This window comes from Leguminivora glycinivorella, chromosome 24 (genome assembly GCF_023078275.1).
Source record: "Leguminivora glycinivorella isolate SPB_JAAS2020 chromosome 24, LegGlyc_1.1, whole genome shotgun sequence".
Taxonomy (NCBI): domain Eukaryota; kingdom Metazoa; phylum Arthropoda; class Insecta; order Lepidoptera; family Tortricidae; genus Leguminivora; species Leguminivora glycinivorella.
This window is the reverse complement of record NC_062994.1, coordinates 11,092,126-11,115,718: the sequence shown is the minus strand read 5'-3', so window position 1 is coordinate 11,115,718 and position 23,593 is coordinate 11,092,126. Positions and strand designations below refer to the sequence as shown.

General features: G+C 42.4%; 1 protein-coding gene and 1 long non-coding RNA gene across 3 annotated transcripts; both read right to left on the bottom strand.

Moving 5' to 3' along the window:
* Positions 1-9,074: 9,074 nt before the first annotated feature.
* On the bottom strand, positions 9,075-15,791 carry LOC125238636. 2 transcript variants are annotated; one of them, XM_048146002.1, is made up of 4 exons: positions 15,352-15,791; positions 14,332-14,335; positions 10,320-13,873; positions 9,075-9,311 (listed from the first exon to the last, which is right to left on the bottom strand). In XM_048146002.1, the coding sequence occupies exons 1-3, from the start codon at positions 15,394-15,396 to the stop codon at positions 10,377-10,379; spliced, it is 3,546 nt and encodes a 1,181-aa protein (XP_048001959.1). In that variant the 5' UTR covers positions 15,397-15,791; the 3' UTR covers positions 9,075-9,311; positions 10,320-10,376. The 2 variants fall into 2 exon arrangements, with proteins under 2 accessions (XP_048001959.1, XP_048001958.1); XM_048146001.1 differs by lacking the exon at positions 15,352-15,791 and having other exon boundaries at positions 10,320-14,651.
* Positions 15,792-15,805: 14 nt separating this feature from the next.
* Positions 15,806-17,273, bottom strand: LOC125238637. The gene is made up of 3 exons (XR_007178457.1): positions 17,233-17,273; positions 17,043-17,133; positions 15,806-15,976 (listed from the first exon to the last, which is right to left on the bottom strand). It is a non-coding gene; the product is annotated as an uncharacterized LOC125238637 (long non-coding RNA).
* Positions 17,274-23,593: the final 6,320 nt, after the last annotated feature.

Below are 23,593 nucleotides of genomic sequence, written 5' to 3'. Positions count from 1 at the left end.
ATGCCATGCCATCATGGAATGCCAGTGCCAATCTTCGGGCTTCATTATCAGACCTTGAAACCTAGTCGTGGTCAAAGTTCATTATAAGACTTTTCTAAGAAACCAGAAAACAGCTATGATACGAAGTTCCATCATGTAGTTCCAGTTCATATCTTCCTAACCTAACCTAACCTAATCGTAGTCAAAGTTCATTACAAGACTTTTCTAAGAAACCCAAAAACTGCTATGATACGATGTTCCATTATGTAGTTCCGGTTCATATCTTCCGGCTCCATCATCAGACCTTGAAACCTAATCGTAGTCAAAGTTTATTACAAGACTTTTCTAAGAAACCCAAAAACAGCTATGATACGATGTTCCATCATGTAGTTCCATTTCATATCTTCCGGCTCCATCATCAGACCTTGAAACCTAATCGTAGTCAAAGTTCATTACAAGACTTTTCTAAGAAACCCAAAAACAGCTATGATACGATGTTCCATCATGTAGTTCCAGTTCATATCTTCCGGCTCCATCATTAGACCTTGAAACCTAATCGTAGTCAAAGTTTATTACAAGACTTTTCTAAGAAACCCAAAAGCAGCTATGATACGATGTTCCATCATGTAGTTCCATTTCATATCTTCCGGCTCCATCATCAGACCTTGAAACCTAATCGTAGTCAAAGTTCATTACAAGACTTTTCTAAGAAACCCAAAAACAGTTATGATACGATGTTCCATCATGTAGTTCCAGTTCATATCTTCCGGCTCCATCATCAGATCAGTTCAGCAGTACCATATTATTGTATTGTCATCAGAACTACATACAGCTGCCAATTTTCATTACGCTACGATCTTTGGAAGATGGTTAAATTAGCCTCCGCAGATTCCATTACATAGTTAGTTACATACACGACGACCTAATAAAAGCGTGTTAATTAAAAATACAAAAAGTTAATAGAATCCTGGGAATCGAACGCACCTTCACGGCGTGACAGACGTCTGTACACCAACGACGCCATTACATAACACGCTGTTCCCGACGAAATTGGGCTATACATAATATAATTAATTAAATATCAATAATAATGTCAAATCCATACTAATATTACAAATGGGAAAGGGTGTGTGTCTGTTTGTTTGTCCGTCTTTCACGGCAAAACCGGAGCGACGAATTGACGTGATTATTTAAGGGGATTTAGTTGAAGGGATGGAGAGTGACAGATGCTACTTTTGTCTCTTTCTAACGCAAGCGAAGCCGCGGGCAAAAGCTAGTACAGCACGGGTAGCATGGTCGCGCGATAGACGATAAAAATAAAATAAATAAATAAATAAAATATCAGGCCGTCCCTGTCGCACTATTAGTAAGTGCGATTATAGGGACGGCCAGATGTTTTATCATTTATCGCGCGACCATTATTGCCTGCCTGGACCAGATTATATTGATGATAATTATTATTTGTAACCATTTAGTTAATATTGTCTTCAGTTACCGCGATAGTTACTCATGAAATAAAAACTATGAAAACGCATTAAATCGCGTATAATGAGTTTAAAATTTATCCCGATGTTTCAAACACTTTACAGCGTTCGTGGTCAACGGGTGACTGAGGAAAAATTACAATGTGCAAAAGCTACCCATATTCTTGTATATAACCATTTAGTTGTTGAAGAAAAACATTCACACAACAATAACATAGGTCAACCAGCTCAGTAAATGCAATACTTTACTAATACTATGCCCACACTATGACCTATGTATAATGTATTATACCAGACGTGTAATATTTTATTTTATCAACAAAGGCATAATAAAGGATTGTATTGTATTTTTGTATGAAAATAAAAAATAAGAAAGCAATATAGTAATAGTCAAATATTCCATTAAAAAAATAAAAAATACTTTAAGGAACCAGGGGCAGTGTAGGGGATTATTTTACTTCGATATCTTTAAATTATATATGTGGACTGTATTCGATTAATTTTATAGCTTAACGACACGAACGACACGACAAGAAATTAGGGAATTTAAGATAGGCTGGGTCAATTGTGGGAAGCACTCACCTTGTTCGGCTGTAGGCGACGATGCAGCAGTCGGCGGTGGCTGGCCAGGCTCCTCGAATCTCGGCTCGTCCAGACTTACCTTGAATCCGAGTTACCTTAACCAGCTCAGACACCGAAAATGGAACAGGCGACGTGCTTCTTCAATCGATCAGCCTTCCACAAACTCACACACGATTTTTCACGAGTATATTATATTTTACTTTAATTTCGAAAAGGTTAGCGCGACATGCTCCTCGAGACGACATGGGAAAAGAGGAAGTGAATCGACGGTTATATATTTTTTTTTACTTTTTTGCATAATGTTGCCAGGCGAAATTATTTTTAATATATTTTTAAAGCTACAATCCTTAACATTTTCCGCCCGCCAAAATGCAACGTATTTTCCACAAGTGCTGTATGCTAAGGATAAGAAAAAAGGAACAATATGGCTTGGGTTAATCCTAGTTTAAGTTTACATACGTTTAAATATGAAATTTAATCTAAATCTACGATAAAGTTAGTGCTTACAATGATACGATACGATAGTGAATTATTAGATAATTTAATTTTGTAGAGGCAGTGGACACAGTTTAACTACTGGGCGTTTAAGTTCGCCCGATTCTGTGCGGACCGTGACTACTCGACAGATCCCATCGCTCCCTGGATGGAGTTGTACCACCCGGCCAATCTTCCACTTCATGGGGCTACATTGCTCATTGACAATGAGCACGAGCGTCCCGACGATGATGTTTTTCTGGTCATCGAACCACTTGTGGCGTTGCTGCAAGGTGTGCAGGTATTCGACGTGCCACTTGCGCCAGAAATCTTGATGGATCTTTTGGAGCAATTTCCATCTCTGAAGTGGACCTAATTTTGCATCAACCATATTGCTTTCAGGTAATATGGTGAGCGGTTCCAAAGTAAGGAAATGTCCGGGGGTCAAAACCGACAGATCGTTGGGATCGGAGCTAATGGGCGACAATGGCCTCGAGTTCAACATTGCCTCGATTTGAGTCAATATTGTGTAAAACTCTTCGAATGTGAGGCGTTGTGATCCTACTACTCGAGAGAGGTGAGTCTTTACTGACTTTACACTGGCTTCAGCTAACCCAGAGAAATGTGGACTGCCAGGTGGGTTGAAAACAAATTTTATTTGTTCGGCACGTGAAGCTTTAGCCATGAAGTCTTGAAGCATGTTAGATGCTCCGACAAAGTTTCGGCCCTGGTCTGAGATCAGCCTGGAACACCGGCCCCTGCGGGAAATAAAACGGCGCAGAGCTGCAAGATAAGCCTCTGTCGTGAGCTCGGAGGCAAGCTCAAGGTGTACTGCCTTGGTAGCAGTGCATACGAAAACGCAAATGTATGATTTAAATGTGCGTAAACCGCGGCCCCGGGCCAAACTAGTATCAAAAGGACCTGCGTAATCTACTGCCGCTGACGAAAATGGTTTGATTTGATTAATCCGAAACGCGGGTAAATTTCCCATTATTGGAGCGGATGCCGCTTTAGGACGAGCCCGAAAACATTTCATGCAGGATGAAACAACAGAGTTTATAGCCCTTTTTGCCGATAGAACCCAGAATTCTTGGGCTAATAAGTTTTGCAATGTTTGCAATCCAGGGTGCATAAAACGGTGATGATAATCCTCTATGATCAGCGTGGTCAACCTATGATCGCGAGGCAATAGTAGTGGATGTTTCACATCGAACGACAGGTCTCCTTTAGAAAGGCGACCGCCCACCCTTAGCAATTCACGGTCGTCCAGAAACGGCGACAATTTCCGCATGGGTTTAGATAGGGAGTGAGTGGCTTTATCTTTCGATAAGCAACGCAATTCCGAAGCAAAGGCTTGTTCCTGAACATGCTTTACTAGAAAAAGAAGAACCTTAGAAATTTCTTCTGGTGACAGATTCAAATCTGTATATCTCGAAGATGACATTTGTAAGTTGTGCATGAACCTAAAACAATAGGCAAGAATGCGCAATATGCGTTGTAGGGACGAAAATCGATTTAATATGTCATCGATCATAGACATATTAGACGCCGTGAGCAAACTATAAATCTTTTGCTCGTTCGAAGCGGCTTGATCTGTTAAGATCTCAGATTGTGGCCAAGATTCTTGAGGTTTGGAAAGCCAGGTAGGCCCCGCCCACCATAGCGTATGCTCGATTAAGTCAGCAGGTAACAAGCCGCGGGAGCCGCAGTCCGCAGGATTATCCAAACCAGAAACATGGTGCCACTTTTCAGGAGAAATATTCTCTTGTATGTGCGCAACCCTATTCGCTACAAAGGTTTTCCACTTGGATGAACACGAACGAATCCAAGTCAGCGCGACAGTCGAGTCTGACCAAGCATAGATGTCATCGAAAGTATGAACATCCTTTAAAGCGTCTGTAAACGAGACGACTAGATCCGACAACAAAACAGCAGCTAGCAGCTCGCACCTCGGAATGGAACATTTACGAAGTGGAGCCACCTTAGTTTTAGCGCAACAAAGGCGCACGACAATAGTTCCGTCATTTTGAACGACACGACAATAAATGACAGCACAGTACCCCTTCTCCGAGGCGTCACAATACCCGTGAAGCTGCAACGATACGAAAGATTCAACCATTCTACGGGGAATGGATAACGAATTCATCTTCACCAATTGTGACTTAAATTTACGCCACTCTTGGGCGATGTCAGTAGGAACCTCGTTGTCCCAATCGACACCAGAAACCCATAGGAGTTGAATTAAATATTTTGCGAAAAATACGACAGGCGACAATAGGCCCAGAGGGTCAAAAATACGGGCGATATCCGAAAGGATCGATCGCTTTGTACAACGACAATCATTCAAGGAGGTCTTGAATGTGAAGGTATCTTCCTTGGGAAGCCATGACAGGCCGAGAATTTTTAGCGACAGATCATGAACGTTTTCAAAGTTGTGAAGTTGTTCCGAATATAGTTCTGAACCAGGTAAACCTTTTAGAAACTCGGGGTTATTTGATGTCCATTTGCGCAAATGAAGTTGCGCAGACGATAATATTTCCACCAACTGTTGGCGTAGCACTAACGCATCCTCAACAGAGTCTGCACCTGAGACAATGTCATCGACATATGCATCCCTAGCCAATACTGCAGCACCTTGGGGAGAGCGAGACGAAAACTCCTTTGCTAGCTTGGATATACACCAAAGCGCCTGATAGGGAGCACAGGACACGCCATAGGTCACTGTGAGCAAACGATAATCTTTCACAGGCTCATCAGATGATGGACGCCATAAAATGCGTTGATAGTCGCAGTCCTGTAAAGCGACAAGAAACTGCCGGTACATCTGCTTGATGTCCCCGGTGAACACTACTGCATGCCATCGAAAACGAACCAGCAAATCAAATATATTATTTTGCAATTTTGGGCCTGGCAGCAGCGCACTATTCAAGGACTGCCCCGAAGAGTCTTGGGCGCTAGCGTCAAAAACGCAACGCAGAGGCGTAGTGACGGAGTCTGGCCGCAAAATTCCATGGTGAGGTATGTAATAGAACTGACCCTCAGACACCACTGGAGGACCAACCTCCTCCATGTGACCACAACTTAAGTAGTCGTCCATGAAATTGACATAAGCTGTCCGAAATTGAGGATTTAATTTAAATTTCCTCTCTAAATTTAAGAGACGCTTGAGAGCTATCTCACGAGAATTTGAAAACCTTGGTTTGTCCTGAGGGTCGACATAAGTTAATGGTACTACCATCCTTCCCTCGGGACTGCGACAATATGAATTTTCCATTTGGTTTTCACACGACAATTCCGATTTCGACAAAACGATATTTTTAGGCAGATCAAAGCCTTCCAACTCCCAGAAGCGTTTGATGCTGTTGTCTAATGAAAGACTCGACACGAGAAAACACCTCTCCATATCACCTCCGGACCCCTTAGAACAACGAGAACGATAAGTGTTAATGTCTCTAGGGCACTCACCCATCACCAACCAGCCAAACACCGTGCGGACGGCTATGGGCTCATCTGGGTTGCCCTTGACAACACCAGACTGTAATGCCGCAGCAAAAAGGTTGACACTAACCAACATGTCTATTGGTCCAGACTTATGAAAATATGGATCAGCGAGATCTAAATCCTTTAGATGCATCCAGGACGACACATTAAGTGGCTCCCGTGGCATATCAGGGCAGATCTTAGGAAGCACATACGCTTCAAACGAAAATGTGCAAGATGAGTCCCCATTTGCCGGGGCTATCTCACAATCGACAATTCCAAAAGTGTCCGTTGACGCTAGACCGACACCGTTCACCGATGGTGAGTTAACTTTAATTGGTATTCCTAGTTTTCGAGCGCACTCTAATGTAACAAAATTACATGCCGAAGCATTATCCATTAGCATACGAATTGGTACTAAATGGTTATATTTATTTTTTATCATTACAATAGCCGTCGAGAACAGGCTTGGTGCATTTGCATTATGGACAGTCAATGTCACTTGAGTTTGCCGAGTGGACGGTTCCAACTCCTTATCAAAGTGCAATAATGTATGGTGTCTATGTTTACAAACGCCACAAGACACCGAGGACTTGCAATTCTTAACTGAATGGGATGGCCTACAACACATTATACAAAGTTTCTTTTCCTTAACTTGGGCGAACCTATCCATTGGCCGCAATTCCAAAAATTTTGAACAATGCTCAAATGTGTGCCCTGGTGTGGCACATATAACACAGTAACTCACATTATTCACTGGTGGAACAAGAAATGAAGATTTAACTTTATTAAGCACGGGCTTATTCGACACTGGTTTACTACTAACCGTTAATGACTTACCGAGACTGTTTTCTAATGCTTGGCTCCGCTTTTCGATAAACAACATTAATTCTTCATAACTAGGAATCTCCGTGGTTGAATTAAGTTGAAGCTCAAAAGCTTCTTTTGTGCTAGCGTCCAATTTAGACCACAATGAATGGAATAGCATAAAATTCCTGTCGGGTAATTTATACTTTGACAAAATTTCAATATTTTCTTTAAAAGTTCGACAAATTCTCACTAATTCAGAAGGAATTTTAGATCTTGCCACCTCACAGTTTAATATTTTTTCATAAAACAGACTAGCAATTATTCTTTTTTTATCAAAATGCTCCTTAAGTGTGTTGTACGCGATCATGTAATTTTCGTCACACAATGGGTAATTTTTTATCAAATCGAAGGCATACCCGGTCACACTTGATAACAAATAGTGAAGCTTTTCAACTGCAGGTATACTTTTCCTATGAACTAGTGAGTCGAAAATCTGAATAAACGATACCCAATTTTCAATTTTAGAGTCAAAGGGAACTATAGTTATTTTAGGCAATTTAGCACTTGAAGTCGTATTTTCATTGGTCTTTAACACGGTGGGTCCTGTTTCCGATAAACGTATTTTTATAGATTTTACCATTTTTTCGAACTGCGCCGATATTTCCAGCTCGCTTTTACGGTCACCAGCTGCAGTCGCCGTCAATAAATCAATTTGAAAGGCGTGAAATTCCACTTCCAGCCTGATCACGTCACTCAAACAATAACCTTTTAAGTCGCAACTGCTATGAATAAACTCCATCCGCACAAAGGCGTAATCCCGCCCTACACGGTTTTTATCAAAACTTTCCGTTGCCATGTTACTCTAGTAAACTATTTAATATAAATTTAATTTATGTAAGGAATCAATTGAGGTTATGTTTACTTTTCACTTTGACACAACAGCGATGACAGTTATGGTTGCGTTCAGACATTCACTAAATCGAAACTCGAAACAAATTTTAGTCTATGCACAGTATGAACACGCACCTTCTTAACTAATGGAAAAACGCCCAAGCCAAGTGTTTCTAATCTTACCCTCCAATGTTTTTATGATTTCACAACGAACAATTTAACTAATAATGAAAGGGTTTTAAATCGAAAATTAACCACGGTCACTTTACAATTATCCGGTCGAGGGAACAAAAAATGTAGGGGATTATTTTACTTCGATATCTTTAAATTATATATGTGGACTGTATTCGATTAATTTTATAGCTTAACGACACGAACGACACGACAAGAAATTAGGGAATTTAAGATAGGCTGGGTCAATTGTGGGAAGCACTCACCTTGTTCGGCTGTAGGCGACGATGCAGCAGTCGGCGGTGGCTGGCCAGGCTCCTCGAATCTCGGCTCGTCCAGACTTACCTTGAATCCGAGTTACCTTAACCAGCTCAGACACCGAAAATGGAACAGGCGACGTGCTTCTTCAATCGATCAGCCTTCCACAAACTCACACACGATTTTTCACGAGTATATTATATTTTACTTTAATTTCGAAAAGGTTAGCGCGACATGCTCCTCGAGACGACATGGGAAAAGAGGAAGTGAATCGACGGTTATATATTTTTTTTTACTTTTTTGCATAATGTTGCCAGGCGAAATTATTTTTAATATATTTTTAAAGCTACAATCCTTAACAGGCAGATTTTAGAACGAAAACAAGGATTTAAACAACAAATCACATTTTACTTTTATTCATTTACGAAAGGAACAAATCGCATACAATTAGCTCGCATTAATACCTAACGACACAAAATCGAAAAATGGCACAGTAAGTACAAAATAGCTCACGCAAACACGACGGCGGCCGAAGGCAAAATGTGTCGAGCAACGGTTTTCAACGGTTTTTATGAACTATGATAGTCGCGGTAGCAGGGATAGGCTTGGTGTTGCCAACACGGCTTCTCCTGACTAGAGGTCGTCCACGACCTCCTGGGTTTCATCGACGGAGCCTGCGGTGCTCGCAGGAGATGGCTGAGGGACTGGTACTAGGCCCATGCCGGGCTCGCAAGGGCTAGTGGTGCCGTCCGATGAGCGACGCTGGAGCGCGGCTGGTTCTGAGCAGCTCGTACCGGCTTCAGGTGCGAGGTCTATCACAGCTTCATCTGGGCAGTCATCGGTCTCATCAGCTGTGGTATCCCTGAATGCAATATGTATGCCGATTCGGGCACTCCGACGAACGGATAGGCTCGAAGAACGAGCAAGACCTGTCGCCACCCCTCTCCTAGCCGCCTACGGTACTTTTACGAGTCCGTAAAGGAGAAGGATGGCAACTTATTTGTGTGTGTGTGGTCAATATATATACTGACCACCAAACAGAATGCATGGTATACATACCTGACATTTCTATAGATGATTCCTCATCCACGCTCACGCTGTCCCAACCTTCTCGGGGCCAGGTGAGCCTCTGATCTGCTTCGCTTGCCTTTATGTTACGGCGGCTGATTGTCACTCCGTGATCTGTGGGTTTTAAGTGCTCATGAATATGGTATTCTCCTAACAACCGTCCCTTAGAACATACATCATCGTCATACTACTCATACTAAGGATTGATCTTATTCAACCAGACAGGGTACACCAAATACATCTTCCTCGGACGCCTACACGCCCAAGTGGATAGTCGAGACGTACCGCCACACTACGGCACGTCTGTCTGGAGCTCGGCGGGTGTGAGGACGTGCTGAACTGTCAACACCCTCGTACCTATCATACCGACTCTTCTGGAGAACTCGTCTTCCAGGATTGATAACAGTGAGGGCCGTCGGCGTACCTCTCGACCCCGGCGACCTCGTCTTTCCGGGCTGAGCCAGGTACGCCGCCGACGTGCCCCTCGACCCCCGGCGACCTCGACCCCCGGGCTGAGCCGAGCACGCCGTGGACTTGCACCTCACCCTCTGGCGATCTAGTCTTACCAGGATTGAGAACAGTGAGCCGTCGACGTACCTCTCGACCCCCGGCGACCTCGACCCCCGGGCTGAGCCAGGTACGCCGCCGACGTGCCCCTCGACCCCCGGCGACCTCGACCCCCGGGCTGAGCCGAGCACGCCGCGGTCTCACCATGATTGAGCATGCATGCTTATTCTAAGTGTGTCTACCTGTCACTTACCGGCACCTTTAGCGTGCCTTGTCTGCTTGCGCCTCTGGAGAACTAGTCTTCCAGGATTGAGTACCATACTTACTATTTAGATAGACAACTCGGCACCTAGTGGCACCTTTAGTGCGCCTTGTCTGTTACTAAGATAATCGAGGTAATAGCCTTTAGTTAGATATGGAAACAATTGTAAGAGATACCATTACACCACTGTGAGCCACTAAGTATAAATAAATACTTAGCTTTAGTCGTCTCTGCAATATCTGGATAGCACGTGGATCACTTCACTGTGTGTTACACTTTTAAGTACTGGCGCGTTTCTCGCGCCTCGTGGAATGTCTACGTGGCACGTAGTTTGACAACTTTGAGATACTTACTATGGCTCCACCCAGAGGGCGCCGCCAGTGTTGCCGCAGGGGAATATTCTTGGGGCTCTATAGTTTCGCGTTGGTCGCGACACTCCCCACTACAGGCAGCAAAACTGCGACTAAGTTGCTGGTCCACTCCTTAATCTTCTCAAGAGCACGAAGCGCCGCTGCTCTCTTAGGTCTGGACTCGTCGTGATGTTCAGCCGACGCGATGTTCTCTAGGTGGTGCGTTTCAGGATCAGTGTTCTCGCAGAACGTCATGTCTTTGACTGCGAGTGGGTCTGGTTCGGGTATGGACTTAGGCTCAGGCTCGTGTAACTGACTAGATGCAGGCTCTAATAAGACTGAATCAGACGGTATTTCTTCTGACTCGTTTAATTCTGTTAATTGATAAGATTTCTGCTCAGAAGTCTTAAGAACGTCGTTAGTGGATTCTTTCATCACGTCGTCCCTTCTTGTTGGATGTGGGACGTCAGGAACCTGTACAGATTCTTCTACGCTTTCTTCATGTGACGTTTGTTTACACTGTTCCTCTCCATCTTCGATCTCTAACGGGTAGAGATGCGCGATAGATCTTGTATATATTGTATCTCCTACTTGGACCGTGGCTACTCTACATAAACCATCGGCGCCTTCCTTTAAAGATACTATTTTCCCAACTTTCCAATTGATCCTATTCTTCGTGTCGCCTTTTATTTGCACTATCTGACCTATTTTTGGCGTTAATTTTGAAGTCACTCTAGGCTCCTTAGGATGATGGGAGTATCTTTCTCTCAAATTTAGGAGATACCTGTTCTCAAACATCTCTTTGAATTCTCGTAGAATGATGAGCGCTTTCTTCCAACCTTTAATTAGATTGTCTTTGGTTACTGTCCCATGTGACGTAATAGGATCCATGCTCGACGTTTCCATTACGATACATTTTCCCATGGTAAGAAAGTCTGAGGGTTTTAATACGTGGTCAGGTTCTGAATCCACGTAGGTTAAAGGTCTTGTGTTAAGTACTGCTTCTATTTCCTTAACTGTTGTTGCCAGCTGGCTGTCATTCAATAAGTGTTTTTGTAAGGTTTTCTTCATACAATTCTTGGTTAAGCCAATCAACCTTTCGTAAAATCCTCCATGCCATGGGGCTAATTGCGGTATGAATTTCCATTTAATCTCCTTTTCTATGCAATATGGGTCTTGAAGAATTTCAGAAAGTAACTTGTAATGAGCTGCGTTGTCAGATGTAATTAAGGTAGGCACGCCTCTCGCTGATATCATCCTTTTTAAGGCCAGAAGACCTTCTTCCGCTGTTAGATCCTTTACCACTTCCAGGTGAATGGCTCTTACCGCTAAACATGTATAAAGGCTAATCCATCTTTTACAACTGCCATTCCCGTTGTTAACTAGAAGTGGTCCCAGGTAGTCTGTTCCAACGTACGTAAAAGGAGAGCTGTAATTGACTCTCTCTTTAGGAAGAGCAGGGGTTTCTGGTAGTCTATAAGGTCCTCCATCATGTTTCATACATTCAGGGCATCCCTTTAATATCCGTTGGACTTTACTTCTTCCTTGAGGAATCCAATACATTTCTCTTATTTTATCAAGCGTGTGGCTGACACCTACATGTTTGTTCTCTTGATGAGTTTTCATTATAATTTCCTTCGTGAAATCTGACTCTTTTGGTATGAGTATAGGGTATCGTTTGTCGAACGACCAGTTTGCGTTTTTCATACGACCTTTGCATCTCAATAGGTCATCAATGTCCTTGAATACTCCTAAGTTTCGACTTAGATTGGTTTCTTTTCCTTCTACCTCTAGAGGAAAATATTTAGCTTGAATTTCTTTTAATTTATGAAGCTTGTCGTCTGTTGACTGATTATTTCCTATCACTTCATTTGGTGTTATAATTTCCTCCGTTTTCATCGGGTTGACATTAACAACTGGATCTTCTTTATCGACCATCTCTATGTCTTCTTGGAACCCAAGACCCTCCCCTGTCAGAAGAGAACTGGTTGGCTCACTGCCGGATGTGGTTGGCCATTTCTGTGGATCTTCTGTTATAAACTGCGGACCATTCAGCCATTTCTCCTTATCCTCCTCTGCACGAAGGGGTCTTGTGCCTACATCTGCTGGGTTCAAGCTTGATGGTAGATATCTTATCTCCAGGTCTTTGTTTGTCTTGATTTCTTCTACTCGTCTGGCAACGAAGGGAGGAAGTAGTTTGTTAGACTTACACCATTCGATGACAATCTGACTATCGGTCCATAAGACTTGTCTTACTATTTTCTGTTGCAGAAACTTAAGGACGAACTTCATCAGTCTACAGCCTATCAGTACTCCCAGAAGTTCTAGACGGGGTATCTTGAGGTTATCTTGATCCTTGGTTGGTATCAGACGGGATTTACCCATGATAAAGCTTTTCTTCGAGCCACAGACTAGAAACACCGATGCTGCGTAGGCTTGTAGTGAAGCATCTGTGAAGCAGTGCAGTTGGTAATTCGCTTCCGTTGGTGTCTTCATGTAACATCTATCCACCGATACCTTTCCTATGACTTCTAGGTTCTGTCGGATGATGTTCCACTCTTCTGTTAGCTCGCTTGATAATGGTGAGTCCCAAGATACTCCGGCCTTCCAAAGTCCTTGCAGAAAAAGTTTAGCTGATAATGTATGAGGTGCCGCGTAACCGCACGGGTCATAAATTGATGCGATAGTCTTCAGTATTCCTCTTTTTGTGACTGCTTCCTCTTGGAGGTTGGGCTTCAGCTGGAGGGTGTCCTTTTTTATGTCCCACTCTAAGCCAAGTACTTTTATCTTGTTTTCTTTACATGTATCAGGGACCATCTTCATGAATTCTTCGGAGTTAGAACTCCAATCCCTGAGTGACATTGAAATATCTTGAAAAGATCCTTTCAAACTTTTGTAAAGCTCTATTGCTTCAGCTGTAGTACTACAGCCTGAAACAAAGTTGTCTACGTATATGTCATTCGCTTTCTGCCTGACATGCTGATCTTCTGCATTATTTAAATGTTCTTTAATAGTCGCATTCAGTAGAAACGGTGAAGATATCACGCCGAATGGAACTCTGCAGAATCTTAGGTAAAGTAGGTTATCCTGAGATACTGGTTTAGAGGTATCTTTAAGCCATAAGAATCTGGTAACGTCACGATCCTTCTCGTGTAATGCCATCTGTAAAAACGCCTTTTCTATGTCGGACGTCAATCCTATGTGATGTGTCCTGAATTTGATGAGTAACCCTGTAAGGTCTTCAAGCATGAGTGGTCCTCTGTATAAGCACTCGTTCAGACTCTTGGTGTTCTTGTTACTCTTGGAACTAGCATCATACACGATTCGCATAGGTTTTCCTCGATGACGTACTCCATGGAAGGGTAGGTAGTGAATAGCGTTACCAGTTGACGTTCCTGATGTGGGTACGACTTCTATTATACCCTTAGCTAATTGTTGTTTAAATGTATCGTCGTATGACATTAAGGTTTCTTGGTCCATGCGCTTCAGTAAACTTGACAGACGCCCAAAGGCGATTCCAAAGTTATTAGGTAAGTCAGGCGGATAAGTTATCCATGGCCAGCTTACCGTGTATCTATTGTTAATTTTTACTGTAGTTTCATTAAAATTTTTAATAGCTTCTTCTTCTCTTGTTGCTTTAGGTGAATCACAAATTCCTATACATTCCAATTCCCAAAGGTTTTTAATGTCTCCATCACAAAGAGGTGAATCTGGTTGATGAAGCTTCGTTTCAATACAAGTTTGAGCATAAGTCACTACATATGATTCCTCTTCAAGCTGTGGTTCCGTCTTGCCACTGACTATCCATCCAAGGGCAGAATCCACTAGAAACAAGTTACTATCTAGTTGTATCTTAGTTTCATAAATAATGTTAAAGTAGTAGTCGTTTCCGATTAGAATCTGCACCTGTCCGCTTACAGAACCATCATCCGCCAGTACATAAGACTCGGGTACGCCCCGTAACTTGACATTTGGGATGAATCCTCTTGAAATGCGTTGGACACAGTTAGCTTGTATAACTATCTTCTTATTTGTTCTAGTTACTAACTGTAGAATCACTATAGGACTATGTATTTCCTTCGGAGGATCTTCACCGAAGGTGAAAATTGTCAAGAGACTTTCTTCTTCGACTGGAAGCTTCAACTCCTTGGCCGCTTGAAATGTGACATAAGAACGTTGAGACCCTGGGTCTAAAATTAAACGGTATTTACACAATACATTATTCTTATCACCTAAGGGGTTAGCATAAACAACAGCTGTCTGTAGAGTGGTGATTCCTCTTTCTGAAATAGTCAAGACTGTTTCTTTGTTTTGGGATCCTTCGGAAAATTTGAAGGGCATAAGGCCATGTTGTGCCTTTCCTTTCCTGGGCAAAGTCTACAAGTCCAGTTTTCCCTACAGTCCTTTACAAGATGATTCTTCCTAAAGCATATAAAGCATCTTCCGGTCAACCGCTTCTTTCTTTCCTCTAAAGTAGAAGCGTCCTGGCACGTATAATTGCGGTGTTTGCCGTTGCAGAATATACAACCTAAGATTTTCCCTTTTTCCTTTGGGTTAACAGTTGCAGATCTGTTAGCAGATGTTGCAACATTAGATACGCTCGGTTTGCTTCCTTTTTTGGGTTCATTGGCCCTTTGAAATTTTCCTTTTCTATTTAGTCCTTTTCTATTAGTACTTCCTTGATAATGTTGAGTATTTGAGGTATTATTTCCCTGTTGGAAATGATGCATTCTCTTCGCACGCTTTGCGTTCACATGCAGGGTACCGACAGTGCTGTCATCTACCTCATGTGATCGTTTCCTTCCAGCAATTCTCTCTGCATCTTCCTTTGCAGTGATAATTTTATTCAATTGTTCCCGGAGTTCTTGTGTGGACTCATTCTGAATTTTCAACTTTATTTCGTATATTAAATCCGAAGGAAATTTCTCCAAAATCATGAAACGAAGATGGTTGTGGTTGGTGTTTTCGCCAAGAGACTCTAGGATTTTAAGATTGCGCTCCACCTCGTTGAAAGTTCTTCTACAATCTTCTGCGCTGCTTTTTGCCGCTTCGATTTTGTATAATGTAGCATAGTGGGCATCAATCAGATGAGCTTTCTTGCCAAAACGTTCCTTTAGTAGAGTGACCGCTATCTTATAGTTTCCGTTAGTGGTAGGCAGGCCATCAATAGCTTTCTTAGCATCACCCGTCACTGAAGTTTTAAGATAAGACAGCTTGTCTACATCAGGTAAGTTTCTTGAGTCGATATTGCTGCTAAAACTATCCCAAAATTCGCACCAGGAAAGCACATCCCCGTTATAAACCTGTAGTTGGAGTTTCGGTAGTCGACAAGAGGAATTCACTTCAGGCGGCTTTTCCTGGGTCTCACGGGATACGGTGACTTGGTCGATCTTCGCCTTGAGTTCTGCTAAAGTCTCTTCTGCTAAAAGCTGCTGGCCACTAATCAAGAAAATTTCATCTGATGCAGGAGTTGTAGCTAAACAAAAGTATTCTGATAAATTAGCGTTGAGCCTATTCACTGCAGCTTGCAGTCTGTTATAGACGACCTGAGCCTGTCCTATGTTTTCTGACCGAACCGTACTGGGTATTGTTTCCAATTCAGCACCAATTTTTTCACTGGTGATTCGAAGTCTGATTAAGAGAATCTCGTCCATCTTGTCCTGGAAGGTACAGAAATATATACTATAAACTAGTATCTTTTATTAAAACTCTTATTGGGAAAAGTCTATTTAATTATCCTTCACAAGGATAGGTTTCTGACATTTTCTTTAATTATTTTAGAATGCTACTAGAAATGAGGAATTGTTTATTTTTTATTAATCTATTCTTATTATGGAAAACAACACTCAATAGTTAAAAGTAACAAAAGATTAAAATTTAATTTAATTTATGAGGACTCTTATTTGAAACTTTAATACTTCCACTTTAAAATTAATTTAATTAATGAGTTCTTTTATTTCCAAATTTAAATTATTTCACTTTAAATTGAATATCACTAAAGAAAATTGGAATATCTGTAAACATAACATACACACAGACATGTTATTGAACTCAAATTTATGTTAAGACTTATCACTTCTTATCAGTGCTTGTCAGTAACGTTGACGTTTACACGCAGGTAACTATAATATAACTTTGCACTGTCACTTTCACTCATTCAGCTTACTCATTTGTTTTATTTTTGTATTTAATTTGTATGACGTATTTTAACGAACACTATTGACACAAATTCACTTCTTATACTAAACCTGTAAAGAAGATGTTAATTCACATATACACACAATCAACATAAAAAAACTTTCTCAAAGTTCTTTAAGGAATAAGTAAACAACATTGTGAGTTCAGGAAAAATATGCGAGATATGCATAACATAATATCTCACGATGTTAAAAGCTTCTCTAAACTTTTAAAGAATACTAGAATTCGCCATTTTGACTCCGCTGCAAATACATTTCTTCATCCAAGTTAATCTTCGCCAATAACAAGTACAATGTCAAAATATTCAAGATATCTCTAATAAAACGTAATACGGATGTTAAAACTTGAATATTGACTGTAATATTCTTACTTAACTAACTTTATTTCTACTTTAGAACTTTAAACACGCCATGTTTCTTTGCAAAAACCACGAGGTCGTTTTCGCTAACTTTACGGCAAATTAGCTGACGATTGGTTTTTCTTTGAACAAACTTCATGTGATGACGAAGTAGTTATTTAAAAACTTACCGAGGAATTTCTTTTCTCTTTTCTCGTCTAATCCGGTGGTATGTGTCGAGTCCGTGATGGTTCACGGAGGCCGGTTCGTGTTTTTGTCTTCCTATGACGTAAAATACACATATTTTCAATAATCGTACTCATTCACCAATTTAATTCTTCTATAAAGCACTTGAAATTGTACAAAACAACTGCATCTTACCTATAAACTGGATGCAAACTTCTTGGGAACCAGCGCTGTTGTAGCTTTTACTCCGTGAACAAAGTTTCAAACTAAAGCGTATTCTCTACGGGAATTAGTGATGCCAGCCTTAGTCAGAACTCCCTGATTTCTGACATATTTGACGAGTAAACTAACCGTAACTTGTTTCTTCTTCGGTCCTTTTAGATGCATCGTTATTATTTTTATACAAATACTTAATACTAAAATCTTAATTCTAATTAAGTTTAACAGACATGTATCAAGTAAAATTCAAAGCGGAAAATTCCTCTGCCCCTTCTTATTTACGCTTGTCTTATAAGACTTATAAGATATACCTGCAGTATACCATAGGCTAGTGCTTCTCCTCTTATCCCTGAAAAGATCTTCTAGCTTATATACTAATCAATCCAATATAATTACGAACACAAAGACAAAATTCTTACCGACTTATATCTATACACAGTTCAGTATGACCGTTTGACTTAATTACACATTCATCTTATAAGAAAATTCTCATTACTGCCTTCCAAGTCGAATCCGTTTGTAAAATAATTTCTTCTCTTCACTGAAGTTATCCGGTTAATCCTTTCGAGTCGTAATTTTCTCCCGACATTTCGGGTAATCTTCTTACTGTAACTGTAGCAACACTACTTCGTGCTATGGCCGCCGCGATGGCGCGATGGCCGCCATGTTTCGCTTTTGGCCAATCAGAGACGTATTCGTGACGTATCCCGGAAGCAACTGAAGCAACTTTGTTCAATAACATGACCTTTTATTTTTGAATAATGAATTTTTAATTTCATAAATTCGGACGAATACTGAAATCTTCATACTTTTATTTTTTAAACATTATTTATAACAATTGAGCCTTTTTTCTTATACGGGGAATAAAATGTATCTTATAAGTAAGTAAACCATCCTTTAGCCGAGAGAGTACGCCATGATGTATTTTCTCATATCCTGCCGTATTACACAGTCAATGAAATTACTTTATTCTTAAAAGTCTTCACTTATTGAGCTCTTGAAGTAACTTTCATAACTAAATGAGCCAAAATTGATGTTGAACCAGACCCTGTAATTATATGATTCCGCACGTGTACTTAAAGTACAAATCTTGCAATTTTTGTTACTATTGACACACACATGTTATTTTTCTTAGAATAATACGTTTAATGTTAGGATAGTATACCTTGCATTCATTTTAGGTTATGCCTTGATTCTATATCTGTTCAATCCCAGCACTAACCACCATTGTCGCCACCCCTCTCCTAGCCGCCTACGGTACTTTTACGAGTCCGTAAAGGAGAAGGATGGCAACTTATTTGTGTGTGTGTGGTCAATATATATACTGACCACCAAACAGAATGCATGGTATACATACCTGACATTTCTATAGATGATTCCTCATCCACGCTCACGCTGTCCCAACCTTCTCGGGGCCAGGTGAGCCTCTGATCTGCTTCGCTTGCCTTTATGTTACGGCGGCTGATTGTCACTCCGTGATCTGTGGGTTTTAAGTGCTCATGAATATGGTATTCTCCTAACAACCGTCCCTTAGAACATACATCATCGTCATACTACTCATACTAAGGATTGATCTTATTCAACCAGACAGGGTACACCAAATACATCTTCCTCGGACGCCTACACGCCCAAGTGGATAGTCGAGACGTACCGCCACACTACGGCACGTCTGTCTGGAGCTCGGCGGGTGTGAGGACGTGCTGAACTGTCAACACCCTCGTACCTATCATACCGACTCTTCTGGAGAACTCGTCTTCCAGGATTGATAACAGTGAGGGCCGTCGGCGTACCTCTCGACCCCCGGCGACCTCGTCTTTCCGGGCTGAGCCAGGTACGCCGCCGACGTGCCCCTCGACCCCCGGCGACCTCGACCCCGGGCTGAGCCGAGCACGCCGTGGACTTGCACCTCACCCTCTGGCGATCTAGTCTTACCAGGATTGAGAACAGTGAGCCGTCGACGTACCTCTCGACCCCCGGCGACCTCGACCCCCGGGCTGAGCCAGGTACGCCGCCGACGTGCCCCTCGACCCCCGGCGACCTCGACCCCCGGGCTGAGCCGAGCACGCCGCGGTCTCACCATGATTGAGCATGCATGCTTATTCTAAGTGTGTCTACCTGTCACTTACCGGCACCTTTAGCGTGCCTTGTCTGCTTGCGCCTCTGGAGAACTAGTCTTCCAGGATTGAGTACCATACTTACTATTTAGATAGACAACTCGGCACCTAGTGGCACCTTTAGTGCGCCTTGTCTGTTACTAAGATAATCGAGGTAATAGCCTTTAGTTAGATATGGAAACAATTGTAAGAGATACCATTACACCACTGTGAGCCACTAAGTATAAATAAATACTTAGCTTTAGTCGTCTCTGCAATATCTGGATAGCACGTGGATCACTTCACTGTGTGTTACACTTTTAAGTACTGGCGCGTTTCTCGCGCCTCGTGGAATGTCTACGTGGCACGTAGTTTGACAACTTTGAGATACTTACTATGGCTCCACCCAGAGGGCGCCGCCAGTGTTGCCGCAGGGGAATATTCTTGGGGCTCTATAGTTTCGCGTTGGTCGCGACAAGACCAGCGACGAACGCAGGGTGTGTAGGCGACGAACGCCTTACGTGATATCGGGCAATCCGACGAACGGATAGGCTCGACGAACGAGCAAGACCAGCGACGAACGCATGGTGTTTAGGCGACGAACGCCTTAACTGATATCGGGCAATCCGACGAACGGATAGGCTCGACGAACGAGCAAGACCAGCGACGAACGCATGGTGTTTAGGCGACGAACGCCTTACGTAATATCGGGCAATCCGACGAACGGATAGGCTCGACGAATGAGCAAGACCAGCGACGAACGCATGGTGTTTAGGCGACGAACGCCTTACATGATAAACTGCAATGCTTACCACTGAAAAATGCAGCGCACGTCTCGGGGCACCACTCGCCACACCAAGGCACCATGTATTGTGATGCAGCTTGCGTCTTCTACCCTCGGCTGCCACTGAGTGTCAACCCGTAGCGTCCGCTGGGCAAGATGTCCACCACCTTGTATGGCCCGCGCATGCCAGAATCCAGTTTTCCTGTAGACTTATTGGCTCCGATGTGCTCGTGTGCATCGTAAAACACACAAGGTTCGGCCGATGACCCTTGGGGATGTAGCACAGCAGTCTTGTTCTTCACCTGTCGCAGTGTAGCAGCTGGAATTTTCAGCATCTGCATATCGGGCCACCTCTTGCCGCGCCTTGTCTTGCTGGGGTCCCTAGATGAAGTTTGCACCCTTCTTGATTGCTAAGCGATGCAAAACCTTAGTTGAATAACCCCACATATACCTAAGGAAATATCCAGCAGGGCCAAGAAATTACGTACTTGCTTTACGTTTTGCGGTGGAGAAGTTTTGGCAAAATCTTCTACCTTACGAGGGCTCGGCTTCACCTGACCCTGACTTACCAACCTACCCAAATATTCAACCTCTGTGGCGAGGAAAGAGCGCTTCCGAGGATTGGTAGGAAAACCCGCCTGAGTAAAAGCAAGGCATAGATCAAACAAACAAGTTTGAAGAGGTGTCACGTCATCGGTCATTAATTTTATCAATCAACAGTAATCAACAGTTTGACCATTCGGGTTCACAGATTAAACATTGTTTTTGATTTGTCCTAACATACATTCGCGATTATGAATATCCGACCCGACCCGACTCGACACGACCGATACCGACTATCACTGGAGTGCTCCTGTAACAAGAAGGCATGATTGCCAAATCAGCTTCTAAAGTGATTTCAGGATACACAAGTTGACGCTCTATTGACTTCGTGATTCAGAACGTGCTTTCGCGAAACAGTCACTTTCGATATGTCCGGGTTTTTTACAGAAGGTACAACTATTTTTATTTTTATTCGCTTGAGCATCTGGTTCTGAAGGAGAGGCCGTACTTGAGGGCTGGTTAGGCGTTTTAGTGCAGTTACGACTTAAGTGTCCCCTTAAATTACAATTATAGCATTGAGGCTCATTGCGATTCTGGGAAAATCGTTTGCCGTTTGTAGCAGAGGAATTCTGAGAACGGTTATTTTGGTTGCGACTAGGCTTAACGTAAATTGACAAGAATGACACTAAGTTGTCAGCAGTTAAAGACGCATTTGCCGCCGTAGCACGCAATTGAGGATTGTCAATTCCACGGACAACAATATTCGTCCTTAACTCATCACTCAGGCCCTGCACCACCTTCAATCGTAATAGCGTACGGCGCGCGTATTCGGAGTAAGTCGAATAAGAATCTGAAGTAGTTTTCATGGCATCGAATAAAATATTCGCGAAATCCAACTTAGTTGGGCACAAAGGTACGAATTCCGTTTTGAAATTGGACCACGTGCGGTCGTTCGTTACCCATTCCGTTAGCCACACCTTAGCATCCCCTTTCAGGCACCCAGCAACGCGAGACAAACATTCGTAATCGCTCCAGTCGTTTGCTTCCCGAGCGCGTTCTACTTCTTCGCACCAAGAATTAATATTATGAATACTGGGGTCGAAATTAGAGACAAAATATTTATGCGACCTCACGGGCTGTACGGATTTAATTGCTTCTACGAGAGCCTGAGCGAGTTGAGATGCCCCGATCGTACTCGAATCAAGTGTAGTATCGCGATCCGCATTAATCTGTGGTACATTAGCATTATCGGGCGCAGACGGCAGAGGTGTGAACGATCGCCTTGTATTAGAACCAACCCCAGACGGTGGGTTAACAGCTGCGCGAGAATGTGACTTTCTTGAAACGCGTTCCCGATAACGTATCTGAGGTGATTTACTTTCGGATCGTCCGCGCCTACGTGCACGATGACTGCTTCCAGCGTGAGAATGAGAACTACTCTGTGAACGTCTCACAGGCCTATAGCGATCGTATGGAGACCTGCTACGCGAATACCGACAAGACGGCGACGTCCTACTATGATGCACACTTCGCGACCGGTAACGTGATCGAACACGCGAGTAATCACGACGGTAACGCGATCTAGAACGCCTAGTACGCGGATTATCGCGCTCCCGCGAGCCAGATTGCAATCGGTGCCGTGAACGAACGCGTGAGCCATTTCGCGAACTACTACGAGATCGACTACGCGACATCTTATAACTCGTTCGATACCGCAGGATAAAAACCTTAATCACTTAAATACACGAACCATAAGACAATTACTAGTCAGTAAAATGCGTCTACTCATCCATTGACATTAACACGTATCTTTGGACCGATTACCGAACGTCTAAACTAAGATTGATAAAGATTTACCGAAATTAAGCACGAACTTACCAGAATAATCAATACGCGGTATCTACCTAACGTAAAACTACTAGCTTCACAAACGAACGTTTTTAAAGATTACCCTCAAGTCACCGGATTTCTATCGAAGCGCCAAGTAGTATGTAAATGAAACACGAAATTAACTAACACACTAGTCAAATGCAGATTTGTTCCTTTTAATGTGGGCTGAAACGTTCTTTATCCCACTTCTGATTTAAGGAACCAGGGGCAGATTTTAGAACGAAAACAAGGATTTAAACAACAAATCACATTTTACTTTTATTCATTTACGAAAGGAACAAATCGCATACAATTAGCTCGCATTAATACCTAACGACACAAAATCGAAAAATGGCACAGTAAGTACAAAATAGCTCACGCAAACACGACGGCGGCCGAAGGCAAAATGTGTCGAGCAACGGTTTTCAACGGTTTTTATGAACTATGATAGTCGCGGTAGCAGGGATAGGCTTGGTGTTGCCAACAATACTTAATAAATCCATAAAAGTTCAAATGATTAAAAAAAACTTCGGATTCGAACCCACGATCTTCTGCATCATAGTCAGTCGTTTGACCGAGACGCCATTTCGATTTACATTAGCAGTGTCGAAATACACGATATGTATCTTTGTTGACAAAATGCGTCATTATTTCTGAGTCTGCTTGAGTTAACTAAACCAATATCTTTAAATAATTACTTGTCAAGAGCCAAATGTCACTGATGACAATGTCAACTAAAAATGCGCGAAATATGACGGCTCTGTATCTGTACACAAAATTTGGCACGCACATTTACGTAAAATTAATAAAAAATTCACAAGGATTTGTCCATGATTTCTGTATGAAACAATGTATTTCATTCACTACCGCGACGACGGAAAATGTATAGTAGATGTATGCGCATATTTTTATTTAGTTGTAGTGTGCGGTGACTAAATAAATGGTAGATGTTTTTTGTATAGTACTAGTTTTGTGTTTTGTATTATATGGGCAATGATTTGACGGTTTCTGGATATTTTTCCAACAACGAATTCGAAATTTATAAAGG

What these genes read in the sequence shown, in the direction of transcription:
- LOC125238636 (XM_048146002.1), bottom strand. Translation starts at nt 15,396, where the DNA reads ATGCCCACTATGCTACATTATACAAAATCGAAGCGGCAAAAAGCA.